General features: G+C 48.9%; 1 protein-coding gene across 1 annotated transcript in view; it reads right to left on the minus strand.

Moving 5' to 3' along the window:
• Window positions 1-3,147: 3,147 nt before the first annotated feature.
• The window catches only part of LOC147099530 (excitatory amino acid transporter 2-like), a 35,733-nt gene continuing 18,111 nt past the window's right edge, over window positions 3,148-20,769 (minus strand). Inside the window, exons 6-10 of the mRNA XM_085969761.1 lie at window positions 18,551-18,784; window positions 17,513-17,707; window positions 14,914-15,048; window positions 5,458-5,689; window positions 3,148-3,721 (exon numbers count right to left, since the gene is read on the minus strand). Coding sequence (XP_085825887.1) covers window positions 3,560-3,721; window positions 5,458-5,689; window positions 14,914-15,048; window positions 17,513-17,707; window positions 18,551-18,784 — 958 coding nt within the window. The 3' untranslated portion in view covers window positions 3,148-3,559. The remainder of the gene's footprint in view (window positions 3,722-5,457; window positions 5,690-14,913; window positions 15,049-17,512; window positions 17,708-18,550; window positions 18,785-20,769) is intronic.

Genomic DNA, 20,769 nt, shown 5'->3' on the forward strand with positions numbered 1-20,769 from the left:
CTCATCTCAGTTCCAAACTTCTACCACCCTTTGTGTGTAGACGTGTTTCCCAATTTCACTCCTGAAAGGTCTGGCTCTAATTTTTAGACTCTGCCCCCCTAGTCCTAGAATCCCCAATCAGCGGAAATAGTTTCTCTCTATCTACCCTATCGGTTCCCCTTAATATCTTGAAAGACTCTTGGCTGTTAGAAAGTCCTTGAGTGGGACTCAAACCCACAAACTCTGACACAAAGGTGAGAAGGCAACCAGCTGAGCCAAGGCTGACACTAAACTTGAGTATCTTCAGCCATGTCCAATAAGGGTTTACAGGAAATATTCAAAACTGTGAGGGGTTTTGGTCGAACAAGTAGGGAGAAACTATTTCCTCTGGCAAGTGGGTCAGTAACCAGAGGTCATAGATTTAAAATAGTTGGCAAAAGAAATAGAGGGGGATTGAGGAGAAATTTCTTCACACAGGGGGTTGTGGACCTGGGTGTTCTTGTGCACCAGTCGCTGAAGGTAAGCATGCAGGTGCAGCAGGCGGTTAAGAAGGCAAATGGTATGTTGGCCTTCATAGCGAGAGGATTTGAGTACAGGAGCAAGGATGTCTTGCTGCAGTTGTACAGGGCCTTGGTGAGAGCACACCTTGAGTATTGTGTGCAGTTTTGGTCGCCTTATCTGAGGAAGGATGTTCTTGCCATGGAGGGAGTGCAACGAAGATTCACCAGACTGATACCTGGGATGGCAGGAATGACGTATGAAGAGAGATTGGGTTGATTGGGCTTGTATTCGCTAGAGTTTAGAAGAATGAGAGGGGATCTCATTGAAACTTATCAAATTCTAACGGGACTAGACAGACTAGATGCAGGTAGGATGCTCCCGATGGCGGGGGAGTCCAGAACCAGGGGTCACAGTCTAAAGATAAGGGTAAGCCATTTAGGACTAAGATGAGGAGGAATTTCTTCACCCAGAGAGTGGTGAACCTGTGGAATTCTCTACCACAGAAGACAGTAGAGGCCAATTCATTAAATATATTCAAGAAGGAGTTAGATATATTTCTTAAGGCTAAAGGGATCAAGGGATATGGGGAGAAAGCAGGGACAGGGTACTGAATTTGGATGATCAGCCATGATCTCATTAAATGGCGGAGCAGGCTCGAGGGGCTAAATGGCCTACTCCTGCCCCTATCTTCTATGTTTCTATGTTATAATCTGGAACGCACTAGCTGAAAGGGTGGTGGAATCAGATTTCATAGGGTCTTTCAAAGGGCAATTGGGCATGTAGTTGAAGAGGGCTAATTTGCAGTGTTACGGAGAATAATCTGGGGAGTGGGATTAATTGGACTGCTGTTTCAAAGAGCCGGCACAGACATGATGGGCTGAATGGCCTCCTTCTGTGCTGTAGGTTCCTATGATAATCCTATGACACCACAAGATTTATACAGTTGAGGAAGGCTAGTCTTCCTATCTTGGCTCATCCATTCGGAACAAATCTACAGTATCCCTTCATTTCAGCATCCAATGATTCCTTAAATGACTCCAGGATCTAACCCCCAGTATTTCACCTGGGAATCGGTCCCTTGTGTTGATCACTCTTTCTCTGCAGAAGGACATCCTGACGTGAGTGCTAAATTTGCCTTTTTTCTAGTTCAACCTCTGTGCCCTCTGGTCCTACTGTCATGGTCCAGTTTGACGTAACGTTCCAGGGTTACTCTTTCTATACCTTTGACCTTCTTACAGACTCCAAAGGGTCGCCTTTCCCCTGCCACCTGTCAAGACTGAAAACCCCAAATGTCGCGAATCTTTCCTCAAAAACGGGGCCTTTCATTGACATTGTGCTGAAACTGATGGCAAGAGCAAGTAAGGATTGACATGAAATCAACTGAGCGGCCTATGGGTGGCGCTGTCCAGGGAGAGTATAAATACTCGGGCACAGGCCCAGCTTGCGCAGGACATTCTTAACAGGAACTAGTGAAGGACACAACTAGACCTCCATGTTGTAAAACAGTTGATTAAAGCTTTGTTTAACGCTTAGACCGAGTGCCTAGTAGTTTTCTTACGTCAAGGGTTATTCTACAAGATGCCCCGGCACCAAACCGTTTCTAGGCCAATACTGCCTGGTGCAAAGCAAACCTGGAAATACCGACGTCATTCGACGCAACAACAACGTAAGGAAATCTATGTTGGCTGCTGAACCAAGATACAACGAGGTCGTCCTTCTCATCATGCACTGCACGACAAGGAAGCAATGGCTTCATCCTGCCAGTGAAGAAACGTTCGTCATTCTCCACGACACATTGGCACAGGATCCATCGGACTGGACAGCTCAAAATTTACAGCACGTTCGGGCAGATTTGGAACAAAAGAAATCATTTTTCTAAAATGTAAATCACGGCTAAACAATATTGTTGGAAGTATGTACAGGAAACTTTCGATTTACCAGCACCTAAATAACCGGAAATCTCGGTTAACCGGCAAAATTCAGGAGTAGGTTCAGGTAAGTTTTACTTCATATTCTACTTGCCTTCCTCGATCTGTTGCTGTGCAAGGGTGTGGCTGCAGCTGTTGCTAAGCTACAGAGACGCTTGGAGCTTGTGGCCATTGTTCTGAACCTGTTGCTAAGCAACAGGGTTTGTTGCTTTATACGGAGCTCTCAGCTCTCCGTATCTTTTACTATAGCGTTCGGTTATCCGGAATTTTTGATGAACCGGCACCACGTCGGTCCCGTCGGTGCCGGATAAAAAAAAGTTTCCTGTACATATACACCTTCAGCTCACATCGATTAAATACAAGTGGCACGTTTAGCAACATATATATATACACACACAATTTCAATATTGCCTCTTTTACCTCACACTATCTTCTTTCCTTCTGTCTTTTCTCGGTTCCGTTGATCTCCTCAATAAATCTCACCTCCCACCCCCCCAACCCCACCCCCTCCCACGCCCCCCTCCTCCACCCCGCTCTTCCCTCAGGATTTCAATCTCCCCACAAAATTTAAGCAACTACACTCGGGTTGCCAACTCTGATTGGACATATTCCTGGAGGTGCCATCACATGACCTCCAACCGCCCCCCACCCACCCTCAAACTCCTGCCATTGGTCGCCCGACCACGCTCATCTTCGCAAGCAACCCCCCGCCTCCCATCGGAAAGCGAGTAGGCTCTTCAATACCCCACTGGGCGATACCTGACTGTCAGTCAGACAGCTTTGATTCCCTCATGTCCGACACCTTTATAACAAAAGTATTCAAAGAAAACATTTTGTTAAAAAAACACAATTTCTAACGCCGCTACGATTTCTTTCCTGGGTTGCTCAGATCATGGTCCAGGCGATTAATTTTTCATTCCTGGAGGCTCCAGGGCAATCCTGGAGGAGCTGGCAACCACTAAGCTACACTGAAGTGCTTTATTTAAAGCTAAAGGTTAATGGGAACCCATCTCACGAACCTCACCAGCAATATGAGTTAGCCATCTAATACAGGGTTGACTGTACAGTACTCCTGTGCTTCTATTTTAGACTAAGATTATTTTTTTGCTCTCTAAGAAGGGAAAAGGCTTTAAACAATTTCACAGATTACATTATTCCTCTTCCCCATTCTCATCTCTCTCTTTGTTTCCTTTTTCCTTATCACAATTGGGCATTTTTTCTGTTTCTTCGTTGTTCTGCAGTTCGTCTGCTTCCTCCATGTCTCCTGGCTCATTGTCATCTTGCTCTGTGCTATCATTCTTGATGTCTGTGGTCTGCGATGAGATATTATCATAAGCAACAGTTAGTCAGTAATGAAAGACCGCAAAGGATAGAAACATAGAAACATAGAAGATAGGAGCAGGAGTTGGCCATTCGGCCCCTCGAGCCTGCTCCGACATTCAATGAGATCATGGCTGATCATCCAATTTCAGTACCCTGTCCCTGCTTTCTTCCCATATCCCTTGATCCCTTTAGCCGTAAGAAATATATCTAACTCCTTCTTGAATATATTTAATGAATTGGCCTCCACTGCCTTCTGTGGTAGAGAATTCCACAGGTTCACCACTTTCTTGGTGAAGAAATTCCTCCTCATCTCTGTCCTAAATGGCTTACCCCTTATCCTTAGACTGTGACCCCTGGTTCTGGACCCCCCGACCATCGGGGACATCCTTCCTGCATCTAGTCTGTCTAGTCCTGTTAGAATTTTATAAGTTTCAATGAGATCCCCTCTCAGTCTTCTAAACTCCAGTGAATATAAGCCCAATCGACCCAATCTCTCCTCATATGTCATTCCTGCCATCCCAGGTATCAGTCTGGTGAATCTTCGCCACACTCCCTCCATGGCAAGAACATCCCTCCTCAGATAAGGCGACCAAAACTGCACACAATACAACTACAAAGATCAGCGGGGTTAGCGCTGGTGACCAAGCCAGTATCAGTCAACAGCAGTAGCTCCCCAAGACTGTAATGTAAACGAGATGCAGGATTAATTTGGGGCTCTTCGATGTCACTATTGGGAAACCTATGTGAAGAGTACGCAAAGGGTTGCAAAGAGTGGTTGCCACTCCAGAGCAGTACCGATGGAGTGCTGCACTGCCAGAGGTGCCGTCTTTCGCTAAACCGAGGCCCCGTCTGCCCTCTCAGGTGGACGTAAAAGATCCCATGGCATTATTTGAAGAACAGGAGGGGAGTTCTCCCCAGTGTCCTGGCCAGTTATTATCCCTGAGCCAACACCACTAAAAGCATTATCTGGTCGTTGCTGTTTGTGAGAACTTGTTTCCTACATTACAGCGGTCACTACACTGCAAATCTACTTCACTGGCTGTAAAGCGCTTTGGGACGTCCTGAGGCCGTGAAAGGTGCTGTATAAATGCAAGTCTTTCTTTCTCTAGCAGTCTTAAAGTATAGAATCATAGAATGGTTACAGCACAGAAGGAGGCCATTCGGCCCGTCGAGCCCGTGCCGACCCTCTGCAAGAGCACTTCAGCTCGTCCCACTCCCCCGCCCTTTCCCCGTAGCCCTGCAATTTTTTTTCCTTCAGTTACTTATCCAATTCCCTTTTGAAAGCCATGATTGAGTCTGCCTCCGTCACACTCTCGGGCGCCCTCCAGATCCTAACCACTCGCTACGTAAATAAGTTTTTCCTCATGTCGCCTTTGGTTCTTCTGTCAATCACCTTGAATCTGTGTCCTCTGGTTCTCGGCCCTTCCGCCAATGGGAACAGTTTCTCTCTATCTACTCTGTCTAGACCCCTCATGATTTTGAACACCTCTATCAAATCTCCTCTCAAACTTCTCTGCTCTAAGGAGAACAACCCCAGCTTCTCCAGTCTATCCACGTAACTGAAGTCCCTCATCCCTGGAATCATTCTCGTAAATCTTTTCTGCACCCTCTCTAAGGCCTTCACATCCTTCCTAAAGTGCGGTGCCCAGAATTGGACACAATACTCCAATGCTAAGCATCGAACCCGTGAATGGCTGATAGAAAGTGGATCAAAGGGAAACTTTACTTCGTAATCATCAGTTGGTATCGAATTATATCCCACGTAGGGAAGCAGGGTTGTGATCTCCATCTTGTAGATTCTTTCATCATCAAGCGATGGCCGGAGTTTAATCATTTCCAAGTCATTTTGGTCTGCGTGCTGGGCATCAATGGCTGCCAGTTCTAGTTTGGAGAGATGGTGCACTATCCCAGCACCAAAGGAGTCGCCGACCACATTCACCGATGTTCTCAAACGATCTCTGCAAATACAAAAACCTGACGGTGAAATGTGTTAAAGGAAAAGGCACCCGGCAGAGGACTGAAGATATGGTTGTTATTAATTAGAACAGTACCAGAACGGAGAGGTTATACCTACCAGGAAAGATTGAACAGGCTGGGGCTCAGTTCTCTAGAAAAGTGAAGACTGAGGGGTGACCTGATAGAGGTCATTAAGATTATGAAAGGGTTTGATAAGGTAAATGTAGAGAAGATGTTTCCACTTGCGGACGAGACCAGAACTAACGGCCATAAATATAGGATGGTCACCACTAAATCCAATCGGGAATTCAGAAGAAACCTCTTTATCCAGAGAGTGGTGGGATTGTGGCACTCACCACCACAGGGAGTGGTTGAGGCGAACAGCAGAGATGCATTCAAGGAGGATCTAGATAACACGAGGGAGAAAGGACTAGAAGGCTGTATTGATGGGGTGAGATGAAGAAGGGTGGGAGGAGGCTCGTGTGGGGCATAAACGCCGGCACGGACCAGTTGGGCTGAATGGCCAGTGACGTAAGGAAACTACTAGGCACTTGGTCTAAGCGTTAAACAAAGCTTTAATCAACTTTTTACAACATGGAGGTCTAGTTGTGTCCTTCACTAGTTCCTGTTAAGAATGTCCTGCGCAAGCTGGGCCCATGCCCAAGTATTTATACTCTCCCTGGACAGCGCCACCCGCAGGCCGCTCAGTATTATTTCATAAGTCTTTCTTTCATGAATGACTGATTCATGTCAGCCAGTTTCTGTGCTGTAAACACTTCGTAATTTGGCGTGCTTCTGGCTAAGAGGTAGAGGATCAACAAGTTCTAACGCAACTGCTTAATAAAGAGAAAACAATCCGTAATGCAAGATCGTTGTTCAGCTGCCATCTTCCGAGCTTAAGGCTGAGTTGGTAGCCCACTTGCCTCTAAGTTAGAAGGTCATGGGTTCAAGTACGACCTCAGTGCTTAACCTAGACTAGCACTTCAGCACTGAGGGAGTGTGGTAATATTGTATGAGACCATAAAACTACACCCCCGCCCCCCCCAGGTCATTGAACAAAAGAAGAGGAGGGAGTTCTCCCTTCATTAATCTTCATCGGCTATGAAGCACTTTGAGATGTCCTGAGGTTGTGGAAGGCACTATAATCAATGCAAGGTCTTTCTTTCAATAATAACAGACTCACTGAGCATTCATGTGATTGCTGTTTGCAGGTACTTGCTGCATGAGAACTGACTGATGTGTTTGACCGCACTTCAAAGTCATTAGTTGAGTATAAAGTGCTTTGAGAGACGTGATGAGGTGCTGTATAAGTTGCTTGTCCTTCACCTTCAGAAGTTAAATGTTCTACACCACAAAGTTCAGCTGCCAAGTGCTAAATAAAATCGACTTGGGCGGTCGCGCAGAACGGGCAATAGCCAATCGCCCATTTTTAAGTCAATGGAAAAGAAATTCTGGTGGAATGCAAGCTGGAAATTCACTATTGCCCATTTTACATGACAGCCCAAAACAAATTTCACCCCCACAATCTGGTAAAAGGAGTAATTTCTCTTCAGCTTTATTCAAACTCAGTTTTGCAAACACATTCTTTCCCTTTTAAGCCCAATCACTGCTCTCCCAACCCCATCACCCTCGTCCTTCCTGCTTCTACGTAGCATTCTTCATAGAATTGCAGAGGGGGAGACAAGGGTGGCGCCACGGGATGTGGTCCTCTTGTCACTATTGGTCACAGTGGTCCTCCTGTCACTATTGGTCACAGTGGTCCTCCTGTCACTATTGGTCACAGTGGTCCTCCTGTCACTATTGGTCACAGTGGTTCTGTCTGTCACTGTTGGTCACAGTGGTCCTCCTGTCACTATTGGTCACAGTGGTCCTCCTGTCACTGTTGGTCACAGTGATCCTCCTGTCACGATTGGTCACAGTGGTCCTCCTGTCACTGTTGGTCACAGTGGTCCTCCTGTCACTATTGGTCACAGTGGTTCTGTCTGTCACTACTAGTCACAGTGGTCCTCCTGTCACAATTGTTCACAGTGGTCCTCCTGTCACTATTGGTCACAGTGGTCCTCCTGTCACTATTGGTCACAATGGTCCTCCTGTCACTGTTGGTCACAGTGGTCCTCCTGTCACTATTGGTCACAGTGGTTCTGTCTGTCACTGTTGGTCACAGTGGTCCTCCTGTCACTATTGGTCACAGTGGTCCTCCTGTCACTATTGGTCACAATGGTTCTATCAGTCACTATTGGTCACAATGGTTCTCCTGTCACTATTGGTCACAGTGGTCCTCCTGTCACTATTGGTCACAGTGGTTCTGTCTGTCACTGTTGGTCACAGTGGTCCTCCTGTCACTGTTGGTCACAGTGGTCCTCCTGTCACTATTGGTCACAGTGGTTCTGTCTGTCACTACTAGTCACAGTGGTCCTCCTGTCACTATTGGTCACAGTGGTCCTCCTGTCACGATTGGTCACAGTGGTCCTCCTGTCAATATTGGTCACAATGGTCCTCCCGTCACTATTGGTCACAGTGGTCCTCTTGTCACTATTGGTCACAGTGGTCCTCCTGTCACTATTGGTCACAGTGGTTCTGTCTGTCACTGTTGGTCACAGTGGTCCTCCTGTCACTATTGGTCACAGTGGTCCTCCTGTCACTATTGGTCACAGTGGTTCTATCTGTCACTATTGGTCACAATGGTTCTCCTGTCAGTATTGGTCACAGTGGTCCTCCTGTCACTATTGGCCACAGTGGTTCTGTCTGTCACTGTTGGTCACAGTGGTCCTCCTGTCACTGTTGGTCACAGTGGTCCTCCTGTCACTATTGGTCACAGTGGTCCTCCTGTCACTGTTGGTCACAGTGGTCCTCCTGTCACTATTGGTCACAGTGGTCCTCCTGTTACTGTTGGTCACAGTGGTCCTCCTGTCACTATTGGTCACAGTGGTTCTGTCTGTCACTACTAGTCACAGTGGTCCTCCTGTCACTATTGGTCACAGTGGTCCTCCTGTCACTATTGGTCACAGTGGTCCTCCTGTCACTATTGTTCACAATGGTCCTCCTGTCACTATTGGTCACAGTGGTCCTCCTGTCACTATTGTTCACAATGGTCCTCCTGTCACTATTGGTCACAGTGGTCCTCCTGTCACTATTGGTCACAGTGGTCCTCCTGTCACTATTGGTCACAGTGGTCCTCCTGTCACTATTGGTCACAGTGGTCCTCCTGTCACTATTGGTCACAGTGGTCCTCCTGTCACTATTGTTCACAATGGTCCTCCTGTCACTATTGGTCACAGTGGTCCTCCTGTCACTATTGGTCACAGTGGTCCTCCTGTCACTATTGGTCACAGTGGTCCTCCTGTCACTGTTGGTCACAGTGGTCCTCCTGTCACTATTGGTCACAGTGGTTCTGTCTGTCACTGTTGGTCACAGTGGTCCTCCTGTCACTACTGGTCAGAGTGGTTCTGTCTGTCACTATTGGTCACAATGGTCCTCCTGTCACTATTGGTCACAGTGGTCCTCCTGTCACTATTGGTCACAGTGGTCCTCCTGTCACTATTGTTCACAATGGTCCTCCTGTCACTATTGGTCACAGTGGTCCTCCTGTCACTATTGGTCACAGTGGTCCTCCTGTCACTATTGGTCACAGTGGTCCTCCTGTCACTATTGGTCACAGTGGTCCTCCTGTCACTATTGGTCACAGTGGTCCTCCTGTCACTATTGTTCACAATGGTCCTCCTGTCACTATTGGTCACAGTGGTCCTCTTGTCACTATTGGTCACAGTGGTCCTCCTGTCACTGTTGGTCACAGTGGTCCTCCTGTCACTATTGGTCACAGTGGTCCTCCTGTCACTATTGTTCACAATGGTCCTCCTGTCACTATTGGTCACAGTGGTCCTCCTGTCACTATTGGTCACAGTGGTCCTCCTGTCACTATTGGTCACAGTGGTCCTCCTGTCACTATTGGTCACAGTGGTCCTCCTGTCACAATTGGTCACAGTGGTCCTCCTGTCACTATTGTTCACAATGGTCCTCCTGTCACTATTGGTCACAGTGGTCCTCCTGTCACTATTGGTCACAGTGGTCCTCCTGTCACTATTGGTCACAGTGGTCCTCCTGTCACTGTTGGTCACAGTGGTCCTCCTGTCACTATTGGTCACAGTGGTTCTGTCTGTCACTGTTGGTCACAGTGGTCCTCCTGTCACTACTGGTCAGAGTGGTTCTGTCTGTCACTATTGGTCACAATGGTCCTCCTGTCACTATTGGTCACAGTGGTCCTGTCTGTCACTATTGGTCAGGTCCTCCTGTCACTATTGGTCACAGTGGTCCTCCTGTCACTATTGGTCACAGTGGTCCTCCTGCCACTATTGGTCACAATGGTCCTCCTGTCACTATTGGTCACCGTGGTCCTGTCTGTCACTATTGGTCACAGTGGTCCTCCTTTCACCATTGGTCACAGTGGTCCTCCTGTCACTATTGGTCACAGTGGTCCTCCTGTCACTGTTGGTCACAGTGGTCCTCCTGTCACTGTTGGTCACAGTGGTCCTCCTGTCACAGTTGGTCACAGTGGTCCTCCTGTCACTATTGGTCACAGTGGTCCTCCTGTCACTATTGGTCACAGTGGTTCTGTCTGTCACTGTTGGTCACAGTGGTCCTCCTGTCACTATTGTTCACAGTGGTCCTCCTGTCACTTTTGGTCACAGTGGTCCTCCTGTCACTATTGGTCACAGTGGTCCTCCTGTCACTATTGGTCACAGTGGTCCTCCTGTCACTATTGGTCACAGTGGTCCTCCTGTCACTATTGGTCACAGTGGTCCTCCTGTCACTATTGGTCACAGTGGTCCTCCTGTCACTATTGGTCACAGTGGTCCTCCTGTCACTGTAGGTCACAATGGTCCTCCTGTCACTATTGGTCACAGTGGTCCTCCTGTCACTGTTGGTCACAGTGGTCCTCCTGTCACTATTGGTCACAGTGGTTCTGTCTGTCACTACTAGTCACAGTGGTCCTCCTGTCACTATTGGTCACAGTGGGCCTCCTGTCACTATTTGTCACAGTGCTCCTCCTGTCAATATTGGTCACAGTGGTCCTCCTGTCAATATTGGTCACAGTGGTCCTCCTGTCACTGTTGGTCACAGTGGTCCTCCTGTCACTATTGGTCACAGTGGTCCTGTCTGTCACTATTGGTCACAGTGGTCCTCCTGTCACTATTGGTCACAGTGGTCCTCCTGTCACTATTGGTCACAGTGGTCCTCCTGTCACTATTGGTCACAGTGGTCCTCCTGTCACTATTGGTCACAGTGGTCCTCCTGTCACTGTTGGTCACAGTACTCATCCTATCACTGTTGTTCACAGTGGTCCTCCTGTCACTATTGGTCACAGTGGTCCTCCTGTCACTATTGTTCACAGTGGTCCTCCTGTCACTGTTGGTCACAGTGGTCATCCTGTCACTATTGTTCACAGTGGTCTCCCTGTCACTATTGGTCACAGTGGTTCTGTCTGTCACTGTTGGTCACAGTGGTCCTCCTGTCACTATTGTTCACAGTGGTCCTCCTGTCACTATTGGTCACAGTGGTCCTCCTGTCACTATTGGTCACAGTGGTCCTCCTGTCACTATTGATCACAGTGGTCCTCCTGTCACTATTGGTCACAGTGGTCCTCCTGTCACTATAGGTCACAATGGTCCTCCTGTCACTATTGGTCACAGTGGTCCTCCTGTCACTGTTGGTCACAGTGGTCCTCCTGTCACTATTGGTCACAGTGGTTCTGTCTGTCACTACTAGTCACAGTGGCCCTCCTGTCACTATTGGTCACAGTGGTCCTCCTGTCACTGTTGGTCACAGTGCTCATCCTGTTACTATTGTTCACAGTGGTCCTCCTGTCACTATAGGTCACAATGGTCCTCCTGTCACTATTGGTCACAGTGGTCCTCCTGTCACTATTGGTCACAGTGCTTCTGTCTGTCACTGTTGGTCACAGTTGTCCTCCTGTCACTATTGTTCACAGTGGTCCTCCTGTCACTATTGGTCACAGTGGTCCTCCTGTCACTATTGGTCACAGTGGTCCTCCTGTCACTATTGGTCACAGTGGTCCTCCTGTCACTATTGGTCACAGTGGTCCTCCTGTCACTATTGGTCACAGTGGTCCTCCTGTCACTATTGGTCACAGTGGTCCTCCTGTCACTATAGGTCACAATGGTCCTCCTGTCACTATTGGTCACAGTGGTCCTCCTGTCACTGTTGGTCACAGTGGTCCTCCTGTCACTATTGGTCACAGTGCTTCTGTCTGTCACTACTAGTCACAGTGGTCCTCCTGTCACTATTGGTCACAGTGATCCTCCTGTCACTATTGGTCACAGTGGTCCTCCTGTCACTGTTGGTCACAGTGCTCATCCTGTTACTATTGTTCACAGTGGTCCTCCTGTCACTATAGGTCACAATGGTCCTCCTGTCACTATTGGTCACAGTGGTCCTCCTGTCACTGTTGGTCACAGTGGTCCTCCTGTCAATATTGGTCACAGTGGTCCTCCTGTCAATATTGGTCACAGTGGTCCTCCTGTCACTGTTGGTCACAGTGGTCCTCCTGTCACTATTTGTCACAGTGGTCCTGTATGTCACTATTGGTCACAGTGGTCCTCCTGTCACTATTGTTCACAGTGGTCCTCCTGTCACTGTTGGTCACAGTGGTCATCCTGTCACTATTGTTCACAGTGGTCTTCCTGTCACTATTGGTCACAGTGGTCCTCCTGTCACAGTTGGTCACAGTGGTCCTCCTGTCACAGTTGGTCACAGTGGTCCTCCTGTCACTATTGGTCACAGTGGTTCTGTCTGTCACTGTTGGTCACAGTGGTCCTCCTGTCACTATTGTTCACAGTGGTCCTCCTGTCACTATTGGTCACAGTGGTCCTCCTGTCACTATTGGTCACAGTGGTCCTCCTGTCACTATTGGTCACAGTGGTCCTGCTGTCACTATTGGTCACAGTGGTCCTCCTGTCACTATAGGTCACAATGGTCCTCCTGTCACTATTGGTCACAGTGGTCCTCCTGTCACTGTTGGTCACAGTGGTCCTCCTGTCTCTATTGGTCACAGTGGTTCTGTCTGTCACTACTAGTCACAGTGGTCCTCCTGTCACTATTGGTCACAGTGGTCCTCCTGTCACTGTTGGTCACAGTGCTCATCCTGTTACTATTGTTCACAGTGGTCCTCCTGTCACTATAGGTCACAATGGTCCTCCTGTCACTATTGGTCACAGTGGTCCTCCTGTCACTGTTGGTCACAGGGGTCCTCCTGTCACTGTTGGTCACAGGGGTCCTCCTGCCACTATTGGTCACAGTGGTCCTCTTGTCACTATTCTTCACAATGGTCCTCCTGTCATGATTGGTCACAGTGGTCCTCCTGTCACTATTGGTCACAGTGGTCCTCCTGTCACTATTGATCACAGTGGTCCTCCTGTCACTGTTGGTCACAGTGGTCCTCCTGTCACTATTGGTCACAGTGGTTCTGTCTGTCACTACTAGTCACAGTGGTCCTCCTGTCAATATTGGTCACAGTGGTCCTCCTGCCACTGTTGGTCACAGTGGTCCTCCTGTCACTATTGGTCACAGTGGTCCTGTCTGTCACTATTGGTCACAGTGGTCCTCCTGTCACTATTGGCCACAGTGGTCCTCCTGTCACTATTGGTCACAGTGGCCCTCCTGTCACTATTGGTCACAGTGGCCCTCCTGTCACTGTTGGTCACAGTACTCATCCTATGACTATTGTTCACAGTGGTCCTCCTGTCACTATTGGGCACAGTGGTCCTCCTGTCACTATTGTTCACAGTGGTCCTCCTGTCACTATTGTTCACAGTGGTCCTCCTGTCACTGTTGGTCACAGTGGTCCTCCTGTCACTATTGTTCACAGTGGTCCTCCTGTCACTATTGGTCACAGTGGTCCTCCTGTCACTGTTGTTCACAGTGGTCCTCCTGTCACTATTGGTCACAGTGGTCCTCCTGTCACTATTGGTCACAGTGCTTCTGTCTGTCACTGTTGGTCACAGTGGTCCTCCTGTCACTTTTGTTCACAGTGGTCCTCCTGTCACTATTGGTCACAGTGGTCCTGTCTGTCACTGTTGGTCACAGTGGTCCTCCTGTCACTATTGGTCACAGTGGTCCTCCTGTCACTATTGGTCACAGTGGTCCCCCTGTCACTATTGGTCACAATGGTCCTCCTGTCACGATTGGTCACTGTGGTCCTCTCTGTCACTATTGGTCACAATGGTCCTCCTGTCACTATTGGTCACAGTGGTCATCCTATCACCAATGGTCAATTCTGTTCCATATCTGATCATGGTGAAACCGCTGCAGATATTCCCATTCACTCAGCTCAACTTCCCCAAAACCCTGCTCACGGCCATCCCGAGCTTCACCCAACACAAACCCCAATTGGTCCCAAAGCCCAATCATTCTCACCTTACCCTGTACGAGGCCATGTTCACCTACCATCCCAGTCCTCACTGATCTCCACTGATTCCCCATCGCTCAGTGCACTGATTTCAAACTCCTGCTCGATAAATTTGTCTATGATCAGCCATGAAATAATTGAATGGAGGAACAGGTTCGAGGGGCTGAATGGCCTTCTCCTATTTCTATGTTCCTTCCTCTGCTCCTATGTTCCTTCCTAAGGTCCTATGATTCCATCCATGGCTCAGTTGGTAGCACCTTTGCCTCTGAGTCAGAAAGTTCTGGGTTCAAGTCCCACCCTAAGGACATGAGCACAAAAATCGAGACTGACGAATCCAGTGCAGTATTGAGGGAACGCTGCACTGTCAGATGGTGCCGTCTTTCAAATGAGAAGTTAAACCGAGGCCCCGTCTGCTCTCTCAGGTGGACATAGAAGATCCCATGCTGCTATTTTGAAGAAGAGCAGGGAGAGTTCTCCCCGGTGTCCTGGCCAAAAATGTATCTCTCAACAAACATCACTAAAATAGGTTATCTGGTCATTATCTCAATGCTGTTTGTGGGAGCTTGCTGTGCGCAAATTGGCTGTCGCATTTCCTACATTACAACAGTGCCTGCACTTCAAAAAGTACTTCATTGGCTGTAAAGCGCTTTGGGGCATCCGGTGGTCGTGAAAGGCGCTACATAAATGCAAGTCTGTCTTTTTTCCCTATGTTCCTATGACCCCGCCCTACTCCTCCAACATCCTCCAGGCCCACATTTCACTTCCAGCTCTACACTCCAACTCTCCCTCGTAGGATCTACTCACAGTAGCCAGTCGACTGCGATGAGAAGGCTGATGTCCTGGGTCGGAAGCCCCACAGCCGCCAAAATGAGGAGCATTGTAACGAGGCCGGCGCTGGGGATGCTGGCCGCTCCAACACTCGCCAAGGTGGCGGTCAGGCTAGCGAGAAAAGCAAACAAAGCAGGAAGTCAGAAAACACGTCCGAAAGATTAGTTGCCAAATTCAACTTTCCACCCCGATCGTCTATCGCTAGCTCCATCATCCCCATCAGGTGCAAAAAACCCACGGGACTCCAGTCACCTCCAGCATCTTAGCCGAATGAGCGTAGACGGCCTTGCGAGTTCAAATCCCATCGCCGCACGTTGGCCATTTGTGGGCTGGCACCAGCAAAAAATCCCCCAACGGGATTGCAGTTCAGCTCTGGCGGGGCTCAAACTGGCAGTAGCAGGCCGCCTGCCCGCTACATCCCCCGTCTGATTGACCTTTCCACTGGCTTCGATGGAACCAGTTCACTAATGCACTTCGCCGCTACCTGGTCTAGCCTACATGTCGAGGTAGATTCCCAACTTGATACCCGGGCGTAAGGTCAGCGTTGCGGGTCACCCGCCCTTTACAGGAACTGTTGGCTTTTTTCATTTCCATTGAAATCGATGGGACTGAAAAATCAGGCGGTGTCTGTAACGGGCGCTCGATCCGCAGCGCCGGTCTTGCGCCCGGGTGGCAAGCTGAGAATCTAGCCCATTGCCTAGGAATGGGTGATAGATGCTGCCTTGCCAGTGTTACCCACGTCCCAAGAGCAAATAAAAGCAAAAAAAACACTCACGTGTGGTCTTTGAGGGAGGGGGGAGGGGGTGGGCGGAGGAGGACCGCTTTGGGTTCAGCGGTGAGGTCCCCCATGGTCAAATATCTTGCAGAGTTTGACTGCCTGAGCTCACATGGTCTGTTGACACCTGCAGCCTGGGTGAGGTACTGGAGCATGTCTGGTCCCTGTGGGGCGTAGCAACAGGAGGAGGCCATTCGGCCCCTCGAGCCTGTCATAGAAACATAGAAGATAGGAGCAGGAGAAGGCCATTCAGCCCCTTGAGCTTGCCCCGCCATTCAATGAGATCATGGCTGACCTGTACCTCATCTCCAGTTATCTGCCTTTGATCCCATATCCCTTCATACCCTTACTTGATAAAAATCCAGCGATCTCAGTCTTGAAAATTTCAATTGAACCCCCCAGCATCCACAGCCTTTTGGGGGGGAGCGAGTTCCACATTTCCACCACCTTTGGGTGAAAAGGTGCTTCCTGAATGCACTCCTGGACGGCCTGGCTCTGATTTTAAGGTGATGCCCCTTTGTTCTGGACTCCCCCGCACCGCCACCAGAGGAAATAGCTTCTCTGTATCTACTCTATCGAATCCTTTTATCATTTTACACAATTAGATCACCCCTCAACCGTCTAAACTCTAGGGAGTGCCAGCCTAGTCTATGCAACCTGTCCTCATAATTTAACCCTTTATGCCCCGGTCCCATTATGGTGAATCTGTGCTGTCCCCCCCAGCCCCCGCCGCCTCCAGGGCCAACATGTTCTTCCGGAGGTGCGGAGCCCAGAACTGAACATAGTCACTCCAGATGAGGTCTGGCCAAGGCTCTATATAACTGAGCAAAGCTCTATTCCACGGCAAGAGGCAGTGGGCCAGAGATTCGGGTCCCCACGGGTGAGTACGCGCTGTGTACTCACCCGTAGGCCCAACGAAAGTGCCGGTTTCGTGCATGCACTGCGCAGGCGCGGGAAACCGGAACTTCCATTCCTTCGAAGGAAGGGGTTCACAGGTCAAACGCGTGCGCCGGAGAGGCAGCACGTACACCTGGAACTTCCGATTTTTTTACAGGTTTCTCCGGGAGGGTAAGTCTCCAGCAACTACGCATTTAAAAAGCAGTCGCAAGGCCTGCTTTTAACAAGGTAAGAGGTTAATTAAGTAAAATTAAAACATTTTTTCCACAGGTTTATTATTTTAAAATACTTTAAAGAAAGGTAAGTTTATTTTTAGCCCCGTTAAAAACTTTAATTAATTTTTTCAAAAATTTAATTTTTTGTTTAAAATAGTTAATTTATGTAATTTATAGTTATTTTAAAAATGTGATTTAAAAAAAAATGTATTTGAAGTTTTACTTAGGTTTTGGGGCCGATCTCTATTCATAGATTTGACAGGTCCTCCTGTCAAATCTATGAATGGAGATTCCCTGCTTCAATTGGCTCCCCATGGCCCACGTGATCCCAGGGGACGCATCGAACTAACTGCGCCCCTGGGATACGCGAGCACTGCACGCCGGCAGCTGGAGGAGGCCCAGGATCGGAATCCCACGCGGGCCCACAGCTCAACGGCAGGCACGCGAGGTAAGTGCAGGTCGGGGGCTTGCACCCGTGGGAAGCCTCCGACCTGAATTTCTGGCCCATTGTCTATTAGAGAGGAGGGGAGTACAATGGAAGAATCAAAAAATCTACCCCAGCAATTGAAAGGGGACATTTGTGTGGGGAGCGGCCAATTTCGAACGCTGTGTGAAGCTTTTAGTCGCTTCAGTCGTACAGTACGTAGCATCACTGGGAAGGGGAATTGTCATGTAAAGGATCACTTACCTCACGGTAACTATCTGCCCAAGGTCCAGCACGATCCCATTCATTTGAGCAATAAAGATGGCCGCCACGGCCTCATATAGGGCTGTCCCGTCCATGTTTATGGTGGCACCAATCGGAAGCACGAATCTGGTCACCCGTTTGTCGATTTGCAGGTTTTCTTCAAGACACCGGAATGTCACAGGTAGAGTACCTGCACTGTATGAAAGAAAAGGAATGAGAGTTACAGTAATGGCTGCTCCATGGATCAGCTGCAGAGTAAAGTTCCCTCTACACTGTCCCATCAAACACTCCCGGGGCAGGTACAGCACGGGTTAGATACAGAGTAAAGCTCCCTCTACACTGTCCCATCAAACACTCCCAGGGCAGGTACAGCACAGGTTAGATACAGAGTAAAGCTCCCTCTACACTCTCCCATCAAACACTCCCAGGGCAGGACCAGCACGGGTTAGATACAGAGTAAAGCTCCCTCTACACTGTCCCATCAAACACTCCCAGGGCAGGTACAGCACGGGTTAGATACAGAGTAAAGCTCCCTCTACACTGTCCCATCAAACACTCCCAGGGCAGGTACAGCACAGGTTAGATACAGAGTAAAGTTCCCTCTACACTGTCCCCATCAAACACTCCCAGGGCAGGTACAGCACGGGTTAGATACAGAGTAAAGCTCCCTCTACACTCTCCCATCAAACACTCCCAGGGCAGGACCAGCACGGGTTAGATACAGAGTAAAGCTCCTTCTACACTGACCCCATCAAACACTCCCTGGGCAGGTACAGCATGGGTTAGATACAGAGTAAAGCTCCCTCTACACTATCCCGCCAAACACTCCCAGAGCAGGTACAGCACAGGTTAGATATAGAGTAAAGCTCCCTGTGATGAAATATTCCATTCATCACTCATCAGTATTTCTCTGCCTGTGACTATACTGTCCCATCAAACACTCCCAGGGCAGGTACAGCACGGGTTATCATTTGGAATCAACTTTGACACCTGCTTCCTCCTTCAAAATGGGGCCCCAGACCCAAGAGATAGTCTCACCTGGATGCTGTTCCGAGAGCTGTGATCCAGGCTTGAAATATTCCACCGCAGAACACCAGCGGGTTCTTCCTCGTGATAATGAAATAAATGGAAGGGAGAATAATCCCGCCATGGATGATAAGGCCCACTATCACAGTCACCATGTACATTCCCAGCTGCCTAGCAACAGCCTCCAGGTCCTTGATGGCAGCAATCTTCCCACAGATCAGGGAAGCAATTCCCACTGGAGAATACCTGGCAACAGAACACACTCACTCATTATGTTAGCAAAATACTGCAGATGCTGGAAATCCGAAATAACAGCAGAAAATGTTGGAAAAACTCAGCAGGCCAGGGCAACATCCGTGGAGAGAAAATAGAGTCAACGTTTCGGGTCAAAACCCTTTGTCAAGACTGAAGAAGCACAGGAAATGAAACAGATTAAAAGGCCAGTTTGGGGGCCGGGAAATGGGGATGTGAGAACAAGAGAGAAGTGAAGAGACATTAAGAGGTATTCAAAACCAGACGAGATGGTGATAGGACTAGTGGAGACAAAAGACGGCTCTAGATTAGGTGTGAAATGCGCTGGCAGAATGGGAGACAGCTGCCATGTGGGAGAGAGAAAAAGAGGGGGGGAAATGGCCAAAACAAAGGTGTGGATAAAAAGTATAAATAAAAATGTAATAGGGGCCGAAGTAATGATCTGAAATTGTTGAACTCGATATTGAGTCCGGAAGGCTGTAAAGTGCCTAATCGGAAGATGAGGTGCTGTTCCTCGAGTTTACGGTGAGCTTCCGTGGAACAATGCAAGAGCTCGAGTATGGTGAGGTCTGAGTGGGAATGGGGTGGTGAATTGAAATGACAGGCGACCGGAAGCTCGGGGTCATCCTTACAGACTGAACGGAGGTGTTCAGCAAAGCGGTCACCCAATCTGCGTTGGTCTCCCCAATGTAGAGGAGACCACATCGTGAGCAGCGAATACAGTATACTAGATTGCAAGAAGTACAAGTAAATCGCTGTTTCACCTGGAAGGGGTGTTTGGGGCCCTGGACAGTGGGAAGGGGGGAGGTATAAGGGCAGGTGTTGCATCTCCTGCGCTTGCACGTGAAGGTGCCAGGCGAAGGGGAAGGGGTGCTGGGGGTGATAGAGGAGTGGACTAGGGTGTCTCGGAGGGAGCGGTCCCTACGGAATACATTCACTCATTACCCTGGGCTCCGCTCTTCTGCGTCTAATTGCTGCCCGCTGCCAAGACCCAAAGCAAGTTGGGCAAGGATGGTTAGTGCAGGGTGGTGGGTCCACAGCAAAGGTCCTGATGTTTCATTTGCCGATGAGAAAGACTCATCGAAGACCATAGTAACCAATAAGACCCACCAACACCTTCTCAAGGGCAACTTAGGGATTAGCCGTGGCCCAGTGGGTAGCACTCGCACCTCTGAGTCAAATGGTTCTTGGGTTCATGTCCCCCCTCCATTGACTTGAGCACAAAATCCAGGCTAACACTCCCAGTGCAGTGTTGAGGGAGTGCTGCACTGTCGGAGGTGCCGTCTTTCAGATGAGACGCTAAACCGAGGCCCCCGTCTGCCCTCTCAGGTGGATGTAAAAAATCCCACGGGCACTATTTCGAAGGAGAGCAGGGGGAGTTCTCCCCGGTGTCCTGGGGCCAATGTTTATCCCTCAACCAACATCACTTAAAACAGATGGGTGGGTCATTGCTGTTTACGTGCGCTTGCTGTGTGCAAATTGGCTGCTGCGCTTCCTGCATTACAACACTTCATTGGCTGTAAATGTTACCATGCCTTCTGTTGCCTGGGCCCTAAGCTCTGGAATTCCCTGCCTAAACCTCTCCACCTTGCTACCTCTCTCTCCTCCTTTAAGACGCTCCTTAAAACCTACCTCTTTGACCAAGCTTTTGGTCACCTGCCCTAATTTATCCTTATGTGGATCGGCGTCAAATTTGTTGTCTTAAAATGCTCCTGAACAGCGCCTTGGGACGTTTTACTACATTAAAGGCGCTATATAAATACAAGTTGTTGTTGTTGTAGTAAGGTGTTTTGGGATGTTCTGAGGTCATGAAAAGGCGCTATAGAAATTCAAGTGTTTTTTCTTTTAAGTAGGGATGGGCAATAAATGCCGGCCTTGCCAGCAACGCCCGCATCCCAAAGAATAATTTAAAAATGAACAATCCCGTCATGAAGTACGATAGCAAAATACTGCAGATGTTGGAAATCCGAAATAACAAC

The sequence above is a fragment of the Somniosus microcephalus genome, chromosome 28, assembly GCF_052327205.1.
Source record: "Somniosus microcephalus isolate GS21.2 chromosome 28, FLI_Smic_1.0, whole genome shotgun sequence".
NCBI classification, from domain to species: domain Eukaryota; kingdom Metazoa; phylum Chordata; class Chondrichthyes; order Squaliformes; family Somniosidae; genus Somniosus; species Somniosus microcephalus.